Source organism: Otolemur garnettii, unplaced genomic scaffold, assembly GCF_000181295.1.
Source record: "Otolemur garnettii isolate 467f Iridium unplaced genomic scaffold, OtoGar3 scaffold00006, whole genome shotgun sequence".
Classification (NCBI taxonomy): domain Eukaryota; kingdom Metazoa; phylum Chordata; class Mammalia; order Primates; family Galagidae; genus Otolemur; species Otolemur garnettii.
In genome coordinates this window covers 24,709,587-24,728,069 of record NW_003852401.1, presented here as the reverse complement: position 1 = coordinate 24,728,069, position 18,483 = coordinate 24,709,587, and the positions used below count along the sequence as shown (strand labels likewise).

The window sequence follows — 18,483 nt, the reverse complement described above, 5'->3', positions numbered from 1 at the left end:
GCTGCGGGCTGGGGAGGCCATGATCCGGATAATCCTCTCTGCCTGACTGTCACAAACAGGACCCGCGCGCACCCGGGCAGAGGCAGTGGCGTTCGCCAGGGAAGGGGAAGGGCTGCGGTAGGGAGGGAAAAGGGGAGGGTGGCGAGGGCGGGAGGCGGGGAGACCCGGTAGGAGCCTCCTCCCAAAGATGACACGCACCCCTTCCTTCTCGCTCTCTGCTTTCGAGTTTGCTTTATTCCCATCCCAACCTGGTTTGCCCTTTCCTTTGCTCTGCCCCTCCATCCGGTTGTCTTCCCTCCTCCCGTTTGCGTTGCAAAACAAGGCCATGCCAGCTACAAAGGTGTCGCGATGCACTTCCCCAAATAACCGGTCCGGCGCGCCAGCCCCTAGGCGCCCTCCGGCCACAGGGCGCACACCGAGCACGGCGCCTCGGGTGTCCTGCACCAGGCCTCTCAGCCTGGGCGCAATTGCACCGCGCGGGGCGGGGCGCAGCAGTGCGGGCTCCTGGGGACACCCGCGCCCTGGCCGGGGCACTCGGGCCGGTTTCCGGTACACGCGGGGAAATCGCCTCTTGCCAGCGTCTGTTCGCTTGCCTCCGCCTCCGCCGCCTGGATTGCATTATTATTTTTATCCGGGTTGCTGTTTGCTGCGGATGGTGGTGAGCGCGGGGCTGGCTGGGCTGCTTGGGGGGTGGGGTGGGGTGGAGGGAAGTTGGACGTGTATCAGGAAGGAAAAAAAAGTTTGGCAGGGCGGCTAAGTAGGGTGGAGGGGTGGGAGGGGGCGGCGAGCTCCCGCAGCTCGCGTCTCCGCACCCTCCCGGCTGGCGTGAGTGTGTCTGCGCGTGAGTGTGAGTGTGTGTTGTGCGCGCTAGGGCCAGCGCGTCGGGAGCAGCGGCGCGGGCAGTCGCTCTTGCCTGCACCCTCTCCGGGAGCCCGGGGAAGACAAGGCGAGGTTCGGTGGCGAAGCCCGGTGGGGGTGGTGTGCGCGTGTAGCCGTGAGTGTGTGTGTGTGTGTGCGCGCGCGAGCGGCAGGGAATCAGGAAGTCACAGCAGCGAAGCGCACACAGACATGTTTGATCGCCGTGACATGACGCGCGCGAGGGAGGAAGCGGCGGCGGCGGGGGTCGGGCCGCGGGCTCGGGCGCGGGCCTAGGGCTGCGGCGCGGAGACCGGCTCCCGGCGGCCGGCCGTACCGCCACCCCACGCTCTGCCAGCTCCGCGCCCCTTTTTGTTCCGCGTCCCCCAGGTAAGGAGCCTGTGCCGCCGCCGCCCGCTGTGTGCGGGGCTTTCCAGCTCTTTCCCTGGCAGCCCCCTCCGGTCTCCCAGCTCGCCTTTCCTGCAAAGTCAGACAGGCGGGGGAAACGGGCTCCTTGTCCTCCGATCGATTGCGTGGAAAACTTTCCAGCGGGAGGCACCGTAAGGGGGAAGAAGAAGGCCTTGCTGGCTGCTGTCGCTTGTCAGTTCTTTTTCCTCCGGGTCCGGAGAGTATGAGTCTCAGCGCCTTGGGGCTGTTGCACATTCAAACTTCGGGCCTAAACGTACCTCCAACTCTCGCAGGATTTACTCCAGCAATAAAACAAATATTCTAAGTCGTCCACTCGCTCTTGTCAGGCGTTTGGATTTTTTTAAGGGAAGGAGGAAGGCTTGGAAGTCGAGGGAGGGGGGGTGTTGTGCAGAATCCATTCCTTATTCAATGTCTGCACCGGGTGTTATGTAATTTTAGTAGCACATGGGTGCAAAGCCCATACTGGCTTCTCCTCTCCTTTGTTTATATAACTTTTGGGAGAGTTTTGCAAGGTTATCGCCTTTTCTACCTCCCCCCTAACCTGATGGAGATTGGTACTTTGCAAAAAGCAAAGCGACGTGGGTTAATGATTTTTTTGGAGAGGTGTCATCATTGTCTCCTTTTTGGTCATTATGTAGGCATGTATTCCTTTGTATGTGTAATGTTAGAGCCCAAGGAAGACAGAAAGGATACGCGTTTGTTTCCTGCATTGACTGGTTAGGTTATTTTTAAGGTTTATGCGTTACGGATAGCAGAGTTAAATTTCAAACTTCCATTTCAAAGGACTTTAAAAATTACACCTGGTTATGTGCCTAGCTTATGTGAACAGAACGCTCGTATGAACAGTGAAATTGTTGCTTGGGTGCCGAGTAACTGAAAATTTCTTTCCCAACTAATTAAGACTCAGAAACCACGGAGGATGCTGCTAAAAAAGAGCCATGCCCACTGGTGTGTGTGTTTGTTTAGATCTTTACATACAAATATTTTTAGTAATATATTCTGTAAGTTATTTGGGGGGCCACTACCCAAAGCTTGTTGGCCAACCCAGGCTTGTTAAGCTTCCAGCCTACTTCTGGCACACAGTCGCAGGCAAGGTGGTAAGAGGTGTGGCAGGTTTGGGAATCCTAGTTGTTGTATTGTTATGCAAATCCAGGCACACTTTTTCTTTTAGGAACCTAATTGCCCTCTTAGTCTTCTAAATTTTCTTTCTTCTTTTTAAAAAGAGTTTCTTACAACTCATACCTTTGCTTTTGGAAAGGGTGATTTAGAGACACCTGTTATGTCCAAAAGATATTTACTAAAATAGAAAGAGAGAGAAAAAAAGAAAAAACCGATACACAGTAACCCTGTAGATCAGAGGTCCATCTACCTTGTTGGGGCATTAAAGAGAGATACCATATTAGTAAAGGACATGTAAAATAAATCAGGAATTTGGGGTATCAGAATCCTGGAAGAGGGTGGGGTGAGGGAGGGCTTTCTTCAATGCAGCCTTTCTCTTATGAGTTATATCAGTTCCAACCCAGCATCTGACTAGCTGCACTGTGGCGTTTCACAGAAAATATTCACCGCAAGAGCATGTTCAAAGCAGCCTCAGATCTTTTCTTTTGTTCATTTGTAAAGTGGTTTTTGAGCATTTCTCGTCAAATTTCTTGAAAAGTGCTTTGACCAACACCTGAGGCTTAGAATTGACCAAAAAAAAAAAAAAAAGAAAAGAAAAGAAATGCCGCTGCTTGTATGATATTGTTAATGCTTGAATTCTGTTTAAAGTATTTCTGAAAGGGTGTAAGTAGAAAGTAACACTTTTGCAGATAATTATTTAAAACTTTCTTTCTTTGATTAAGTTTCAGATATGTCATTCTACAGGCCTTCTTTCTGGAAGGTAATTGTCATACCTATTATATTACTGTAATATTTTGACATTTTATTTTAAAGGCTTGTTATGTATTGGAACAAGACCATAAAAAAAGAAGGCATTCATAAATAATAAAAGTGATGCTGTCCTCCAGTGTTTTCATGGTTTTTCTTTTTTTCTCCTTTAGAAGTCCTCCTTTGTAAACAAGGCCTTTGTCAAACTCTCCTAGGTCAGCAGCTTTTTGATACTCCAGAGAAATAATAAATCACTATTTATGACATCTTGACATGCTGCTGAGGGCAACTGAATTATCCCAAGTACAATGCTAAGAACTATTTCCCAGCCTTAGCAAGTTGTGGGAGTGTTGGTAGGACCTCATTTTAACCACCAGAAGATTTGATTCTCACTCTTTCTGGTCAAGATGATTTTAAGGGGAGGCACAGATAATTAGCTGCTTAACATGAGTGACCTTAGAAACTGTTGCTGTAAAAGAAGTTTCTTCCAAATTGCTCCTTTACCTTCCATGTTGTGTTTTGGAGATTGTTGTGGCCAAAAGAGGATAACTGAGTTTTCTGTCATCTTTGGAAGCGTTCTTACTGTGGAACTGTAATCTCTAGCCAGTCAATAAAGTCACGGGTCATTCTGTAAGAGTTGCAAATAGGAAATACAGTTAGTTGGTGGGAAGTTACTTGGTGGAATACCAGAAGGATGTTTATTTTTTTCTATGTAGGAAATTTTGACTATATGTAGCGGGAAGTAGAAGGGTCTAAAACTATGGTTCGCTAGTGTCATTGTGGAAGAGAGCACATTTATTTGCCTAAGATATATATCTTCAATGGAGGTTTGAAAAACTTTACGGCTTTATTATTGTTTGCTGTGACTTCATTATTACTCATGTTAATAGAGCACTTTTCCTTGAAAGTGTTCAGAATATGGTGCTTAGAGCTTTTGAGTAATAAAAGTGGTAAAGAAATAGTCAAAGATACTTGAATAATTATACTGCAGCAAAACATATAATAGAGCTAATGAAATTCAGGAGCTAAATAAATAGTTGGGTCTTTTGAATGTTTGAAATAAACATCGTTAATTTGCTCTTTTGGAAGGATGTTCTAGAAAGGGAATAGAAGAGTTTTGACTGAAACATGGATAGGAGTAATGCCCTTCTGGACTTTTGGGTTCATAATATTTTATCACGGAATTGAAGCCTAGTATGAATTATGATATTTTATTACCTAAATAAGACTTGTAGTACATCTACAATCAGGCTACATGGATGTGTGATTTAAAATATTCAGAAGTACCACAATATTCTATTTTATGTTTAGGTGAACTGGCATCAATTTAAGCATCAGTCATACCAATATATGATCTACATCTGTGTAAGCACTTGCGTTTTATAAAGGATGTATTTAGAAACTGTCATAATGTAAATATGGACTGGCCCTTTTTTAAATTGATGAATGGAATCCATAGAAATTGAAATAAAATCCGAAGTTCCAAAGCCATTCACTATAATTATAACTCCCTTAAAAAAAAACAAAACCTGAATTCAGAATTTAGGAGTTAAAATTACTTAAAAATGGAGAAATAAAATCTAACCAAAAAGGATTGTCATATGTTGGTTATCCCAGGGAAATTCTCTGTTAGTTTGTACATAGATGTATGTTTTTCTTGTTCAGGATGACGATGTATTTCTTTACCTATTTGAGGTGGTATATTTCAGTTTTTAATATCCCACTGGGAATGAGCTATCACACGTGGGAATTGAAGGTCCAGGAGAAAAACCCTCTCCCATCTCCCCCCTGTGCTTTGTTAAACTGGGCATGTTAATGGCTTTGTCAATATTTCACAATTATTTGTGGTATGCTGTTGTGCTGTACTAAAATGCCATTCAGGCAAAGTCCAGAATTCTGTAAAAATTAAATTATCTGTAATTAAGAGAATGTGTGTTTTAAAGAATGTGTCTGAGCATTTAACAGCATATTCATAATTAGCATATTTAGTATGAATAGCAAATGGTAACCTACATAGGCAAATGATCCAGAGAGATCAAGGTGAGCTTTCCTGAGTTGATGGGGCAGATAAGTCTGTGAGATAGGATAGGGTTGTGGTAGGAGGAGGGAGGGGTAAGGTGTTGATCACCTGGGGTCAGAAGAAAGCCCTGGGGTCAGAGGGGCCAAGCCTGAAGAAAGGGGTGGGGAGACCAACCTTCCTGTTTGGACTTGGTTGTCTGAAGTGAGGTTGAGATTCCGGTTGGAGAGAATTTTCAGAAGATAAAGTCAGAGATTGACTTGACTTCCAGACTAACACATGAATATTTTATCCAGTGTATATAGGAGATTTTTGTCTCAGAAGTTTTGAGCAAGGAAATTCATGAACAAAACAATCTTAATCTGGTTAGTTGTGTATTCAACTGCAGGGTGGGAATTAAAGCTGTTAAAAGGGCCCCCTCAATAGTGCATATTTGTATATGATAGCTCACAAGGTCACAAGGTCACAGTCTTTTTATACTGAATATATTATTTGATTCATATCAAAATTGAGGTTGTAGCCAGTTGCTGTTATGTGTATTTTGTAGGTGAGGAATTTGAAACTCTAACAGGTTAAATAAACTATTGTGTCAATGAAAAGACACAACATCTTAACATCATAAGTGGCTATTATCCATTTTAATTGCAATGAACTTGAAGGGTTCATTGTTGAGTTTTTGTGGCTATTATGAAAGTCAGGGCTGGTTGGACATATTAAAGTTTACCTATCATAGAACCTTAGTTCTTCCAACATATGATGGCAGAATTTTACTACTCAGTAAAAGTGAGCTATTTCTGAGTAAAAGTGAGTAAAAGTAACCAAAAGTTTATATTTCAGATTCTTCTCTTATGTGTTTAATGTATAAATAAAATTATCTTGGCAGGCAGTAAAGGAAGTGGGTATCCTTGGTTCTTAATCAGCACCCAAAATTAAGTTGTCTTGCAAAAGGGCCTAATCTAGGAAGGATAAGAGTGTGTGTAAATAAAAATGAGATACTGCTTTTCAAGGGGCTATGATCAGAAAGTAGCTCCTGTTGGTTGGTTTGTTGGCTTCGGTTCTGACCAATGGCCTAGTAGTTTGGGTTCAACTGACTTTTGAAAGTGAGAGTTCCTCATGATTATAATTGCCAATGGGTTGCCCTGGATTAGAGGGATACTTTGCTAAAGAGCTTCTAGCACTTCAGGTTTTCTTGTAAATTCCCTTTTTAAAATAATTTTTCCCTGGGTGAGAACATGATTTGTCCTCTCTGAGGAGGCCCTGGAATTTCATCACGGGTAGACTCATGGTGTCTATAGGGTGATAATGTTAAGAGCCAGGGTACTGTTGAGGCAGGGGAGTAATTAGCTGCTGCCACCTTGGTTGTCATCTGTGGTGGACGGAACTGCCTCAGAGCCTTCTCCAGAGCTGACTCTGGGCAAGCTTGGTTCCTGAGGCAGTTTATTTAAAATAAACAGAGGGCAACAGCTCACACCCGTCCTAATTTGTTTCCCTGATAGAAAGATGGCTAGTTCACAGAAGCCTAAAGAACAGAGGAAAGTTGTAATCCAACAACTTTTAAAAACATATTTGACTTTGAAACAAGTGGCAAACTGATGTGAATAACCGCGAAAGTGCTAAGGAAATGTTTTTAATGCTTTTGAAACAAGATCTAGGGTCTTGAACAAGCAGCTTACAATGTTAATTTTAAACCCAGCACGATTTTATCCATGACACAAATCATATTGTGCACTGTTTAAAAGTTGCGTGTCTCAGACCAAGAAGCAGTGAGGACCTTGGTATTGTTACAACACCTATCCAGACAGCCTTGGCCTCTAAAAAAGGAACTTCTGGTAGATTTATGTCCTTTATCTGCATTGCTGTTCTCCTTACCCACGCTCTGCTCCCCCATTAAGAATAGCAGTGCTTGTGTCCCAGTTCTAGAGATGTTGCTATTTCTTGTGGGTGAATTATCAATTCATTTATAGAGAAAGCTACGTAGAAAACAAAAAGGAGTCCTTCAGGTCAGGGGAGAAGTTCTGAATCAGCAAACAGACATAAAAAGAACTCTTATCTTAACTATCTCCTGAGCCTCCTAGTTTTCCTGTAAAAGCCGGAGAACTTTAAAAAGACTGAGATATTCTTAGGGATGTGGACTGGGCCTGACTTTTATTTCTGATATTCCACCTTTAACCTAGACCTCAAAGTCTTTCTGTAAAGCAAGCGGTGAAAAAAGATTTGCTGGAGATTTAAGATTTCCCCCATGCTTCCTTGTGAAGTTTGGTGAGGAGCAATTTAAGAGGCATTGTGAAGGCTGGTGTGTTTCCCCAGACTCTTTCTGTGAGTAGAAAACAAAAGCTTCCAGGAAACTTTTGTTTTTGTTTGTTTGTTTGTTTGTTTGTGTTTAAACTTCAAGGCTAAGCTGAGATGCCCCCTTCTCCTTTACACCTTCCCTAATTCCCTTCTGTGCTCTACCCTCCCAGCTGAAAGTAATCACTCCTACCCCATGACCGGGTTGGACATTTTAACTGGACCCCTCTGTGTCTTGCAGGATCTTGCCTTTTTTTCTCTTGTTGCTATTTATGCACAAGTCTTATTTCCCTGCCAGACTTTCAGAGTCCTGGGTAAGCCCTCTGATCATTTTCGTCTGTGTTGCATGCCTGTATCTAGTCCGTATCAGAGTGGGTGGGATAAGTACAGCAGGTCCTTGGGATGTTTGATAAAAACATCATCCACCTTTTGGGTTGAGGACATTGTCTTCATCTCATATTCCCTTTATTTCTCTCTCCCATGATAAATTACTCTGGTGTCATAGCCAAATCCTGGTCTTATGCAAAATGCCTCTCCCATTGTTTCTATCTTTGTTTCTTTGTCCTCCCCTTCCCACCCCTGGACACTGCTCTGGCCCAAGTGAAGACTGTCCATCCTAGGGGACAGCTTGTCTGACCGGTGTAACAGCTCAGTGTGGGGCAGGGAGTCAAGAGATAAAAAGTTCTCTTTGGGTGAGGGAGCAGGGGGCAAGATGGGAGTTTCTTTCCTACTACAGATGTTACTTTGGGCAAGCTGTGTTGTCCTTTCCCATCTTACTGCCCTCCTCTTTTCGGGGGGGGGGGGAGGGGGCGCGCATGACAAAATGTCTCCCCAGTTCAAGTCACCAGAAATACTATGAAGCACCTGTGGGTGTGCTTGAAAATTATTTTCCATGTGGGGGTCTTTGGTATTTCCATTGATTGCAATTAGACAGTAAGGCATAAGTTTTGTCATGGTTGTCATGGTTGGAGTGGTGACCCTTAAAATTCCATGAAGTTGAACTCCTTTTAATATGCAGATGGGTGTGCTGAGCCTTTCAGCTCCCGCAGAGGAAGGAGATTGGGACTGAGGAAGGATGACTGTGGTGTTTGGAGTTCTGGGAAGCTCCTCTGGGGCCTTTTAGTTTTAAAAACACACTCCCAAATTGTGAAGGTAGGAAAGTAAAGATAAAAAAAGACAGGTGGGATGGCGTCTGTGGCTCAAAGGAGTAGGGTGCCGGGCGCCGGGCCCCATATACCATATCCCAGAGGTGGTGGGTTCAAACCCAGCCCTGGCCAAAAGCTGGGGGAAAAAAAAAAAAGACAAGGTGTACTGCTGACAAACTCTTGCCAAAGAACAAAGTGGGCTGGCCTCATCTGAGGTAGAGGGAGCATTTTGAGGGAAGATGGGGGGCCAGCAAAGTGTGTGTATGTATGTGTAGGTGGTTGTACCCTCCCCCACCCCAGACACATTGTCTTCATTTCTTAGCCACATAATCATGGGACAGGTTGTTCTTTTCTGTGACCGTGTATAACTCCTTTCCTCCCCTCCCAAAGGCAAAATAAAAATAGATGTAGAGTATTGCTGGGTGAATAGACCTACCACTGCCCGATTGATTTATCTGAACCCTCTCCTCTGCCTCACCTCTGCTATGCCTCCCACCACCATTACCGCCCATCTCCACTGGCTCATTAGTGCTTTGGAGAAGACAGGGGCAAGGCTTCCTGGGGATACCAGCAGGGCTGCCTGGGGCCGGGAGGAGCTAGGCTAGCAATAGTGGACTTTAAGCCTTAACCACACTAACTTAATAATAACGACATATGCCTCTGTGAGCCTTGAACCTGTCTGTAGGCTATACCTGCAAGTTGCTTTCTGGTGGAAAAGTATAATTATGTACTTGGACTGTACAATGAAGTTGACGCCAGAAATGATGAGGAAGAATAAGAGGCCAGGACCACAGGCCTCATCTTTGGATACACTTGGGTGATGGTAGCTGGGGCAGATCCTGTGACAGCTGTGATTGTGCTATGAAGGTCCAGGAGTAAACTCTCCAACATACAGGTGTGGATGAGTCTTTGAGAGGCTCCAGAAGTAGCAGTAGGCATTAGGTTATGGAGATACACCTTCCAGACACTCCCATCCTGAGCCTAGGGGAAGTCGTGGTCCCATAGGAAAAGCGCTGTTCCCAGGGCACCAGAGTTGGTGGTCACCCTGAGACCAGAGCTCAAGTCTTTGGACTCAAGTCATGGACATCCCGTTCATGTTCTGTGAGAGTCCCTATCTCTGACATTCATTAGTTGTGTGGCGCAGGGCAAGTTCCCTCATTGTTGGAGTATACTGTCAGTCTTTGCTGTACACAGTCATTGAAACCCATGTGGGCTGAGGGTTCTCTTCTTATTAAATAGTTTCCTGTATAACATGTTCCTATGTTAACATTCCACTTTTATGCTTGTAATTTTCCATTGCCCTTCTGATATGTTTTTCCCTCTAAGAAGTTTTTAGTAGTTTCCTTTAACAAAAAATGAGGAGCATTTTTATGGGACTGTGTATGAGTAGTGATAACATTCTCCAGGATTCCCAGATGAAAGTGATAATGCATCCAGAAAGTAGTATTTGGGGCTACTCTATATAATATAAAATATATGTGTGTGTGTATACATAAAAATATAAAAACTTGAAAGGCAGGGAAATCAGGCTAACTTCAATATTTGTCTTGTCTTTGTTCAAGCTTGGGGTGTATTACAATAATACCTATTGAAGCCGATTTCAAGGTAAACCATAACAGGAAGTAAGCAATTTCCTTTTATTCACTAAAAAATAAAGGGGTGTATTAGTTGCTGATATACATAAAAGAACTTTATAACTGGTAGTACCCCTGGATTGACGTCAGCTTCCTAAATATAAAATGCTGACTGAACCTGTGTGTGAGGGGGTGGAAAGCCAAAAAAAAAAAAAAAAAAGTCCCTTCTGCCGGCTTAGTAACTCACAAAGAATAAAATAATAACACTTAGCTCTTTTGTGAATTCAAGGCTATAATTCAGCATGAGCTCCCCTGTTGTTTTAGGAAACACTTGTACTAGGTTCTCTTAGCCCTAACTTGGATCCCCTGCTTACAATCTCTCCCAACTAGCCTTGCCTTGCTTCCTATTTTAGCCCTAATTTGTTTATCAGAATGGCCTAAATTCTTGCCTACACTTTAGAAGATTTCTGTAGGTGAATATTGCCTCAAACACTGACTACTCTCCAGTGTTTGTTTATAAAATTAATTTGACTCCGTTCATAGTTCACCCATGGCATTCTGTCTGCAGTTTATTCATTAGGCATTTCTTGAGCGCAACTAACATGCTGGTTGGAGATGCTGGAGGTACAGGAAGGAGTTAGAGCAAGACTCTGCCTTCAGGGCCCTGACACTCCCGAGATTCGATGAGAGGTGACAGTGGGTGCTAAGAATGGCATAAGTTGGGTTTTTGTACTTGCCCCCAACCCCTTGTTTCACTTTGGAAAGGGTCCTGCTATGGGTGACGAGGCCACAGTGTCTAATTCCATTTCTGCCACTAAGCATTTGGTAAGCGTATCGCTTAGGGCAGACTGTTCTGTATTTTGGTGAGGTTGACAGCAAAAAAGTTTTTGTGTGTACAGGCGTGTGCCTCCAAGGTGACATTATAATGTGGAACAATTGCTATCACTAGTGGTATTCAGCTATCTTGCTGGGATCAATGATCTCTATCAGAATTTGGAAAACAGCTTATTTACTCACATTCGGCTCCTATCCAAGGTGTAGTTGTGCCCACTCTGTGAAGCAGTTCCCCAGCGGGGATGCCAAGAAGCCTGGCGGTGTGGTGGTGGAATATTGCTCTGCTGAAATCCGAGAACCAGACTTTCCACACCTAGTCTGTGGTGGGCTCTGCTCCAGTAGTCATGGACGAGTTCTCTCCGGGATCCTTGACCAAAGCAAGGCCTGGGATAAATCCTTGGCGTTAACTGCCTGAAGGGTCTCTGTTTCAATTAATTAGCTGGCAGGTGGACCACATCTTAAACTGTCCCTTCTCATCACTCTGGTGCCATGGAGATGGCGGGGGAAACAATGCTAAGTGCTTGCTGTGCCAGGCACACAGCTGTGTTTTTTACACATACCGTTGCATTTAAATCTCAGAAGAAGCCACGTTCCACAACTTAGCTAGCAATTGCCTATTGGGTTTTCAAACCTGTCTTGGTCTCAATTCCCGGAGCCTCTGTTTTTTTCCATGATTGGAACTTTTCTTTCATCCTCAGTTTATGCGATTGTATTTTTTACGCCTTTTAACTATCTTCAGTTCTTTGTGGTGAGGTTTTGAATGCCCATTCACTTATGAAAATGGGTCTTGATTGGATATTTTCTAAAGGGTTTTATACGTTGATGGTTGGGGGGGTCAATGACTTGTTAGGTGTCCAGACCGGTTAGTAATGGAGAGCATCTGTTGACTTCAGTAATAAATTTCAAACTTGTTTAGAATTCTGCTTATGTGTTAAATTTGAGTTTCTCCAGTGAGTCTTTTTGTATCTTAGATGATTTATATCTTTCTGGGGAATCATTTAGAGCGTGTGTTTTTTTTTAAACAAGTGGTCTTCATAAAGACTAGGGCAGATGGATATATATCACACTCACTCAAACATCTGGACTAGACAGGGCAGTTCTGTTTGATGTTTGTTACAGAAATGGCACCATCAAATGCTAACAACTGTTTTATTCTGATCTTAACATCATGTTTAAAACATGCTTTTTTTTTTTTTTCCTGTTTTTTAACTTAGTATTACTCTACTGACTGGCAGAAACAGGAGAAATAGATGTCCACGCCCACAGACCCTGGAGCGATGCCCCACCCAGGGCCTTCGCCAGGGCCCGGACCTTCCCCTGGACCAATACTTGGACCTAGTCCAGGACCAGGACCATCCCCAGGTTCTGTCCACAGTATGATGGGGCCCAGTCCTGGACCTCCGAGCGTCTCGCATCCTATGCCGACAATGGGGTCTGCAGACTTCCCACAGGAAGGCATGCATCAATTGCATAAGGTGAGTTATCCTCCTGTTCAGTCTCGTCTTCTGATTCATGGATGGCTAGTCTTCCTGAGCACCTGAGCCCTTTTTTCTTTTATTGTTAACAAGAGAAGCAAGTGAGACCTTTGTTTTATCTTGCATATTATTAAAAACACACATTCTGAGGTACTTTCATTGCCATAAACGTTGTACCAGTCATGACAATCAGATGTTAGCTTTTTAAAATACTAAGGTAGACCGTGCAGGTCTGACAAATCCTTTGATTTGTGGGTTGAAGGTATTTTGGTGCGGTAAATATGTTTGCTAGTGTGTAAGTCTTATAGGTTTTTTTTTCTATCTTTGTTGAATAACTTATATCATCTAATGAATACATTTAAAATAATTCTTTCCCCAAAATGTTGACACTTACTAAAAAAATTAAATCCCTAAGAGTAAAGGAAAAAATTCCTTTTCTAAAGTTTTTTTTTTTTAAATTCTCTATTGAAATTAAATAGTTTCTAGGGAATTCTTAAAATGTCTTTAGTCTGGTTTCGAAATAAAGTTTGATTTTTTTCAGTGCTCAGGTCCATTTCGTTTCTGAACTAAGGTTATAATGATCCTCTCTTTATGAGACTCAGATTGTTGCTGTGGGGACGATCATATCTGTACAATTTGGCATGATGCCTGCACAGGACACACAAAAATAGAGAACAGCCTTTTGAGGAAGTAAACAAGATCCTCTACGACAATTTGCTTTGGAAGTTAGCAGTAGCCAAGGTAAATCTGTGTGATGTCGAACTCTACCTGAAGGATTTGCCTAAGGAGATAAGTAGGGGTTTTAAGGTTCTTTGAATGACATCACAGGGGAATATTGTGGTGGTGGGGGGGCTGCCTCTTGATATTAAGTGGGTGTATGAGTCAGGGTTCTCCAGAGACACACAACCAGTAGATCTGTCTGTCTACTATCTATCTATTTATCTATCTAACTATCTACAGTCTATCTATCTTTGTATGTAGATCAATAGGTAGACTTATAAAGAGATTTAGTCTAAGGAATTGGCTCGTATAATTACAGAGATTGAGAAGTTCTATAATCTGCAGTCAGCAAGCTGGAGAGCTGATGGTGCAGTTCTAGTCTGGTCCAAAGGGATAACCAGAAGAGTCAGTGGTTTAAGTTCCAGTCTAAGGGCAGGAGAAGACCTGTGTCCCACCGTAAGCACACAGCAGAGAAAGAGCAGCTTCTCCTTTTCCCTGGCTTGTTAATCTATTTTCAGGCCCTCCATGAATCGAATGGTGCCCACTCCCATTGTGGAGGGCAGGCTTCTTTATTGGTTCTAACAGGTCAAATGCTAACCTCATCCTGAAACACCCTCACAAACATCCCAGAAGTATATTTAGGCAAATATCTAGGCACCCAGGTCCCAGTCCAATGGACACGTAAAATGAACCTTCACTGCAGACAAGCAGTGGAGGATACCAGCTTAAAACAAAAAAATGACCACTGAAAAGCACAAATCTTTACTCTAATTGAGTAGGAATTTAGGTCAGTTTTAGGGTAAGGTATTGGAGCCCAAAAGGGAAGATCCACTTGTTAAAAATTCTGTTGTTGGATGATTTTCAAATCAAGACAGTAATAGATGTTTGTTTTGAAAAGTAAAACAATACTGAGATCAAGAGAATGGTTAATATTAGCTTCACCCCAGGTAACAGCTTGTTGTATATACTTTTTTTTTTTTTTTTTTTTTGAGACAGAGCCTCAAGCTATCCCCCTGGGCAGAGTGCCGTGGCATTACAGCTCACAGCAACCTCCCACTCCTGGGCTCAAGCGAGTCTCCTGCCTCCGCCTCCCAAGTAGCTGGGACCACAGGCGCCCGCCACAACGCCCGGCTGTTTTTTTGGTTGCAGCCGTCATTGTTGTTTGGCGGGTCTGGGCTGGGGATTCGAACCCGCCACCTTAGGTGTACGTGGCTGGCGCCTTAGCCCATTGAGCTATAGGCGCCGAGCCTGTATATACTTTTGTACCTTTTTTCCATGTTCAGTAAAAATATTGTATAAGCACAAGTATGTATGTATAGGTGTTTTTTTTTCTTTCTTTTTTTAACCATAATGGGATTATATTGTCTCTGTGAATTATTGTGAAACTTTTTTTCATTATCAATGAATATCCCTATAATTTCACCAAGATTCCCCCTTTTCTTAAAATTTGTTTCTTTAGATTGTCAGATAATCTAGAGAAATAGAGCTACTTTTTCCATTAATTTTTTTTTTTTTTTTTTTGAGACAGAGTCTCAAGCTGTTGCCCTGGATAGAATGCCACCGTGGTGTCACACCTCACAGCAACCTCAAACTCTTGAGCTTAAACTATTTTCTTGTCTCTACCACCCAAGTAGCTGGGACTACAGGTGCCTGCCGCAATGCCCTGCTATTTTATTTTTTGTGGCAGTTGTCATTGTTTTAGCTGGCCCAGGCCAGGTTTGAACCCGTGAGCCTCAGTGTATGTGGCCTGTGCCCTACCCACTGAGCTGCAGGCGCCACCTCCATTAAATTAATGTGAAAGTTCCTTTTTTACATTTAATTATCCTGTGTTTAGATTAAATTCATTTAAGAGCTGTATTCTAGATCTGATAATGTCACTTGTGAAACTTAGTCCAACTGAATTACATAATTTTAGAATGGTTTAAAGACGTCTCACCTTCCAAGTGAAAGATGGAATTTGAAGGAAATATTTAGCTAACCTTTATTATGATTTAAGCATTTAAAAATTCAACAGTGTGAGTGTTAGATTATTATTTAAGCATTTAAAGATTCAGTGTGTCAAGAATGGGAAAGCGAGTGTCCAGCGTACTCAGCGCTAATATGAAGCCAGTGGATGGACTGATACATGCCCCCATGAGAGAAAAACTCAATTTAATTAAAGTTGGGAGGAGAGGGGATGAGGCAGGGGGAGGACGCAAGAGAGAGAGGGGTTGTTGTGCTGTCACCCAGTGGGACACTGTAAGGGTATATGACACACAACCACAACCAGGACCTTACCTAACGAGGTTGGGAGGGTGGGATCAATGGTATTTATTTTCACTGTGTTTTTTTTATTCATTCTAATCTCCTCTGCCTCTGTTTTGTCACCTCGCGTCTTTATCACGCCTTGGCATATTCTCTACCCCCTTGGATGCTCTCTGTTTTGTTTTGTTTTGCTGTCATGCTGCAAGTTTTATTTTTTGCCATCCTACTTTTCCTTACCCCCAAGCCCTCAAATAGCTCCCTGCCTGAAGACAGGGGTGAGCACTCAGAGCTCACACCTGCTGGCCAGATGCCTTCACTTGCTTCCATTCTTTTTATAGGCAGCTTTATTCCTTGTCCTGTTTCTCCTCCTTCCTCTGAGCTTCAGCATTTTGCTTTTCAACATAACTGGAAATAAATAAACAAGTGGCCTAAATACATCTGCTGTGTTGCTTTGATTTCTTCTCTATTATTACTATTTAACAGACTCAGTGACACTCTTTATACCAGATTCTTCCCATTTTTCTTCTGAACATCCTCTTTATGGTAAATTTTTCCTCTTTTCAAGTGCATGCTTTTGACTCTGCAGAAATTAACTTTCTTTTCTCCAAAACTGCAAACACTCATACTTTCTTGCTTGAAGTCATTTGGTTTCTATAAACTCCTGGAAATATTTCTTTCAGGCTGTTTTGAGAATCGCAATTACAGTTTGGGGAGAAATAGACTTTTCCTTTTTTCAAACACATGCTTCATTGCCCAATTCTGGATTGGATTAACATCAATTCAATGGCTATTTATTGTATGTCTGTCATGTACGAGGCCTCGAGTCCCGGCTTCAGCCCCTGTGCTCATGATTTATTTCCAAACTGTGCCTTAACCTTTCCCAGGCGTCCTCCCTCTGTAGTGTGCCTTCATCTGTTTCATCCCCTTTCCCTTTCCGCACCCAGCCCTATCCACTGTCCTGCCTTGTCTGTTCCTCTCTTCCCAACTGCCATGGAACCTTCTGGTTTCAACTTTTAAGCTTTCCATAGTTTCTTTCCCTCCAGTGTAAAAAAAATTACCCAAGAATAGATCATCACAGACATTTCTTTAGACTTCAGACTAACTTCATCTTATAACAAGTTTCAATACTACTTACAAGGGTATGGAGAAGTAGCTTGTATTTGTCTACCTTGTGATTTTCATTTTCATTGGCAGATTTTGACGTTACAAACAAAAATTCAACTGCTAAGATCCTTAACTTTTGACTTACAGATGGCTTTGCTTTTTGTTTTTGTTTTTGTTGGGTTTTTTTTTTCCCCTATCTATGAAGGGTAAAAATATGCGATGAGTAAAATGGCTAATAGATGATTGTGCCACGCCTTTGAAGACTTTGGGGAGGGGTGTTAGCCCTCCAAATAGAAACATTGTACCTTAGCGAGTTGTCTAACTGGTGCCCTCTACATGTTTCAGCCCATCGATGGTATGCACGACAAGGGGATTGGAGAAGATATCCACTGTGGATCCATGAAGGGCGCCGGTATGCGACCGCCTCACCCAGGCATGGGTCCTCCCCAGAGTCCGATGGATCAGCACAGCCAGGGTTTGTGTCTGCCGCGTACCTGATTTTGGTTCCATGCCATAGTCTTTCAGTCTTTCCCATTGGATATTTTGATACTTCTAAAAAGTGTATCTCTGGAAGGTTGAGTCTAGCAGGTTTCTCTTCTTATGGAAACTCTTTCCATTCTTACCAACTGAACTTGATGATTTAGATGGGCAGTTTTATTTCCAAGATTTTAGAAATTTTGGTAGGCACCATGCATGTGTCCACCACTATGCAAAGTGCTCCTGTGTGCTTCATCCAAAATCTTGATGGTGATCCTGGAAGGTAGATGATGTTACCCTTGAACTGCATGCTTACACATGGTCACTTTTTCTGACAGTGAAATTTTCTGCTGTGGTTGGTGGGCGGCTGTAGTAATAGTCTTGTAGTACTGTAGTACTGTAGTACTGTTTTAAGCCACAAACAAGGTGGCTTAAAACAACAGAAATTGATTTTCTCACAGTTCTCGAGGCAAAGTCTGAAAGCAAGGAGTCTGTAGGGCTATACTGTCTCTGAAGGCTCCGGGGAAGAATCCTTCTTTGCCTCTTGCTAGCTCCTGCTGGGTGCCAGTAATCCTTGGAGCCCCTGGGCTTGGTGCATCACTGCAATCCTACCTCTATCTTCACATGTCATTTTCTTATGTCTGTCTGTGTGCAGATTTTTTTCTTTTTATAAGGACACCATCCATTGGATTAGGGGCTTCCCTAATCCAGCATGACCTGATCTAAACTGGATTACACCTGCAAAGGCCCTGCCTCCAAACAGGGTCATATTCAGAGGTACTGGGGGTTAGGACTTCAACGTATTTTGAGGTGGGGGAGACAATATTCAACCCCCAACAATGGCCAAATCAATATATGGTATGTTTCTTTTCTCCTTTGTGCCTTATACATCCTCTTTCCTCCCCTCACTGTTGAAGGCAGGTGAAAATACCTCAAAGCCTTTTCATACACTGTAGCCCAATTTCAGAATCATTCCAAAATGCGACGGGCATGAGATAATCTAGCACTAAATAACTTTAACATGTAGACACTCTAATTCAAGGCTTTCTATATATAAGCCCATGTAATTAAATGTGTGTGAGTTTTTCCTCCATCCGTGATCAGGTATCTGTCCACCTGAGGGAAGACTTTCAGGTGGGAGGATTTAGAAAAATGTCTTCACCGTTATTTTCTTTTTGAAATAAATAGGCCAATCATAGTGGCATAGGAATGTCTCTCCCCTAATGTTTGCATGGGCTTTTGAACGTCCAGACTGACTTTTGGTGGCAGGCACCAGGCATAATTGTTGCAGATGACTCATAGAATCTTGACCACGTCCTCGAAAAGCAGCCTGAAGCATTGGGCCTTTTTGCAGTACAGGAAGAAACAACTTGACCCATTCAATGTTAGAAATGAATTAAGACCATACTTCCAAGTTTATCATTTAAATTCTGAGGGGCCAGGTGTGTACATAGAGC

At 43.0% G+C, this 18,483-nt stretch overlaps 1 protein-coding gene across 1 annotated transcript in view; it reads left to right on the top strand.

Moving 5' to 3' along the window:
- SMARCA2 (SWI/SNF related, matrix associated, actin dependent regulator of chromatin, subfamily a, member 2) overlaps nt 1-18,483 on the top strand; it is a 169,304-nt gene that overhangs the window by 1,312 nt on the left and 149,509 nt on the right. Inside the window, 2 exon segments of the mRNA XM_023509150.1 lie at nt 12,221-12,481; nt 16,895-17,024. Coding sequence (XP_023364918.1) covers nt 12,257-12,481; nt 16,895-17,024 — 355 coding nt within the window. The 5' untranslated portion in view covers nt 12,221-12,256.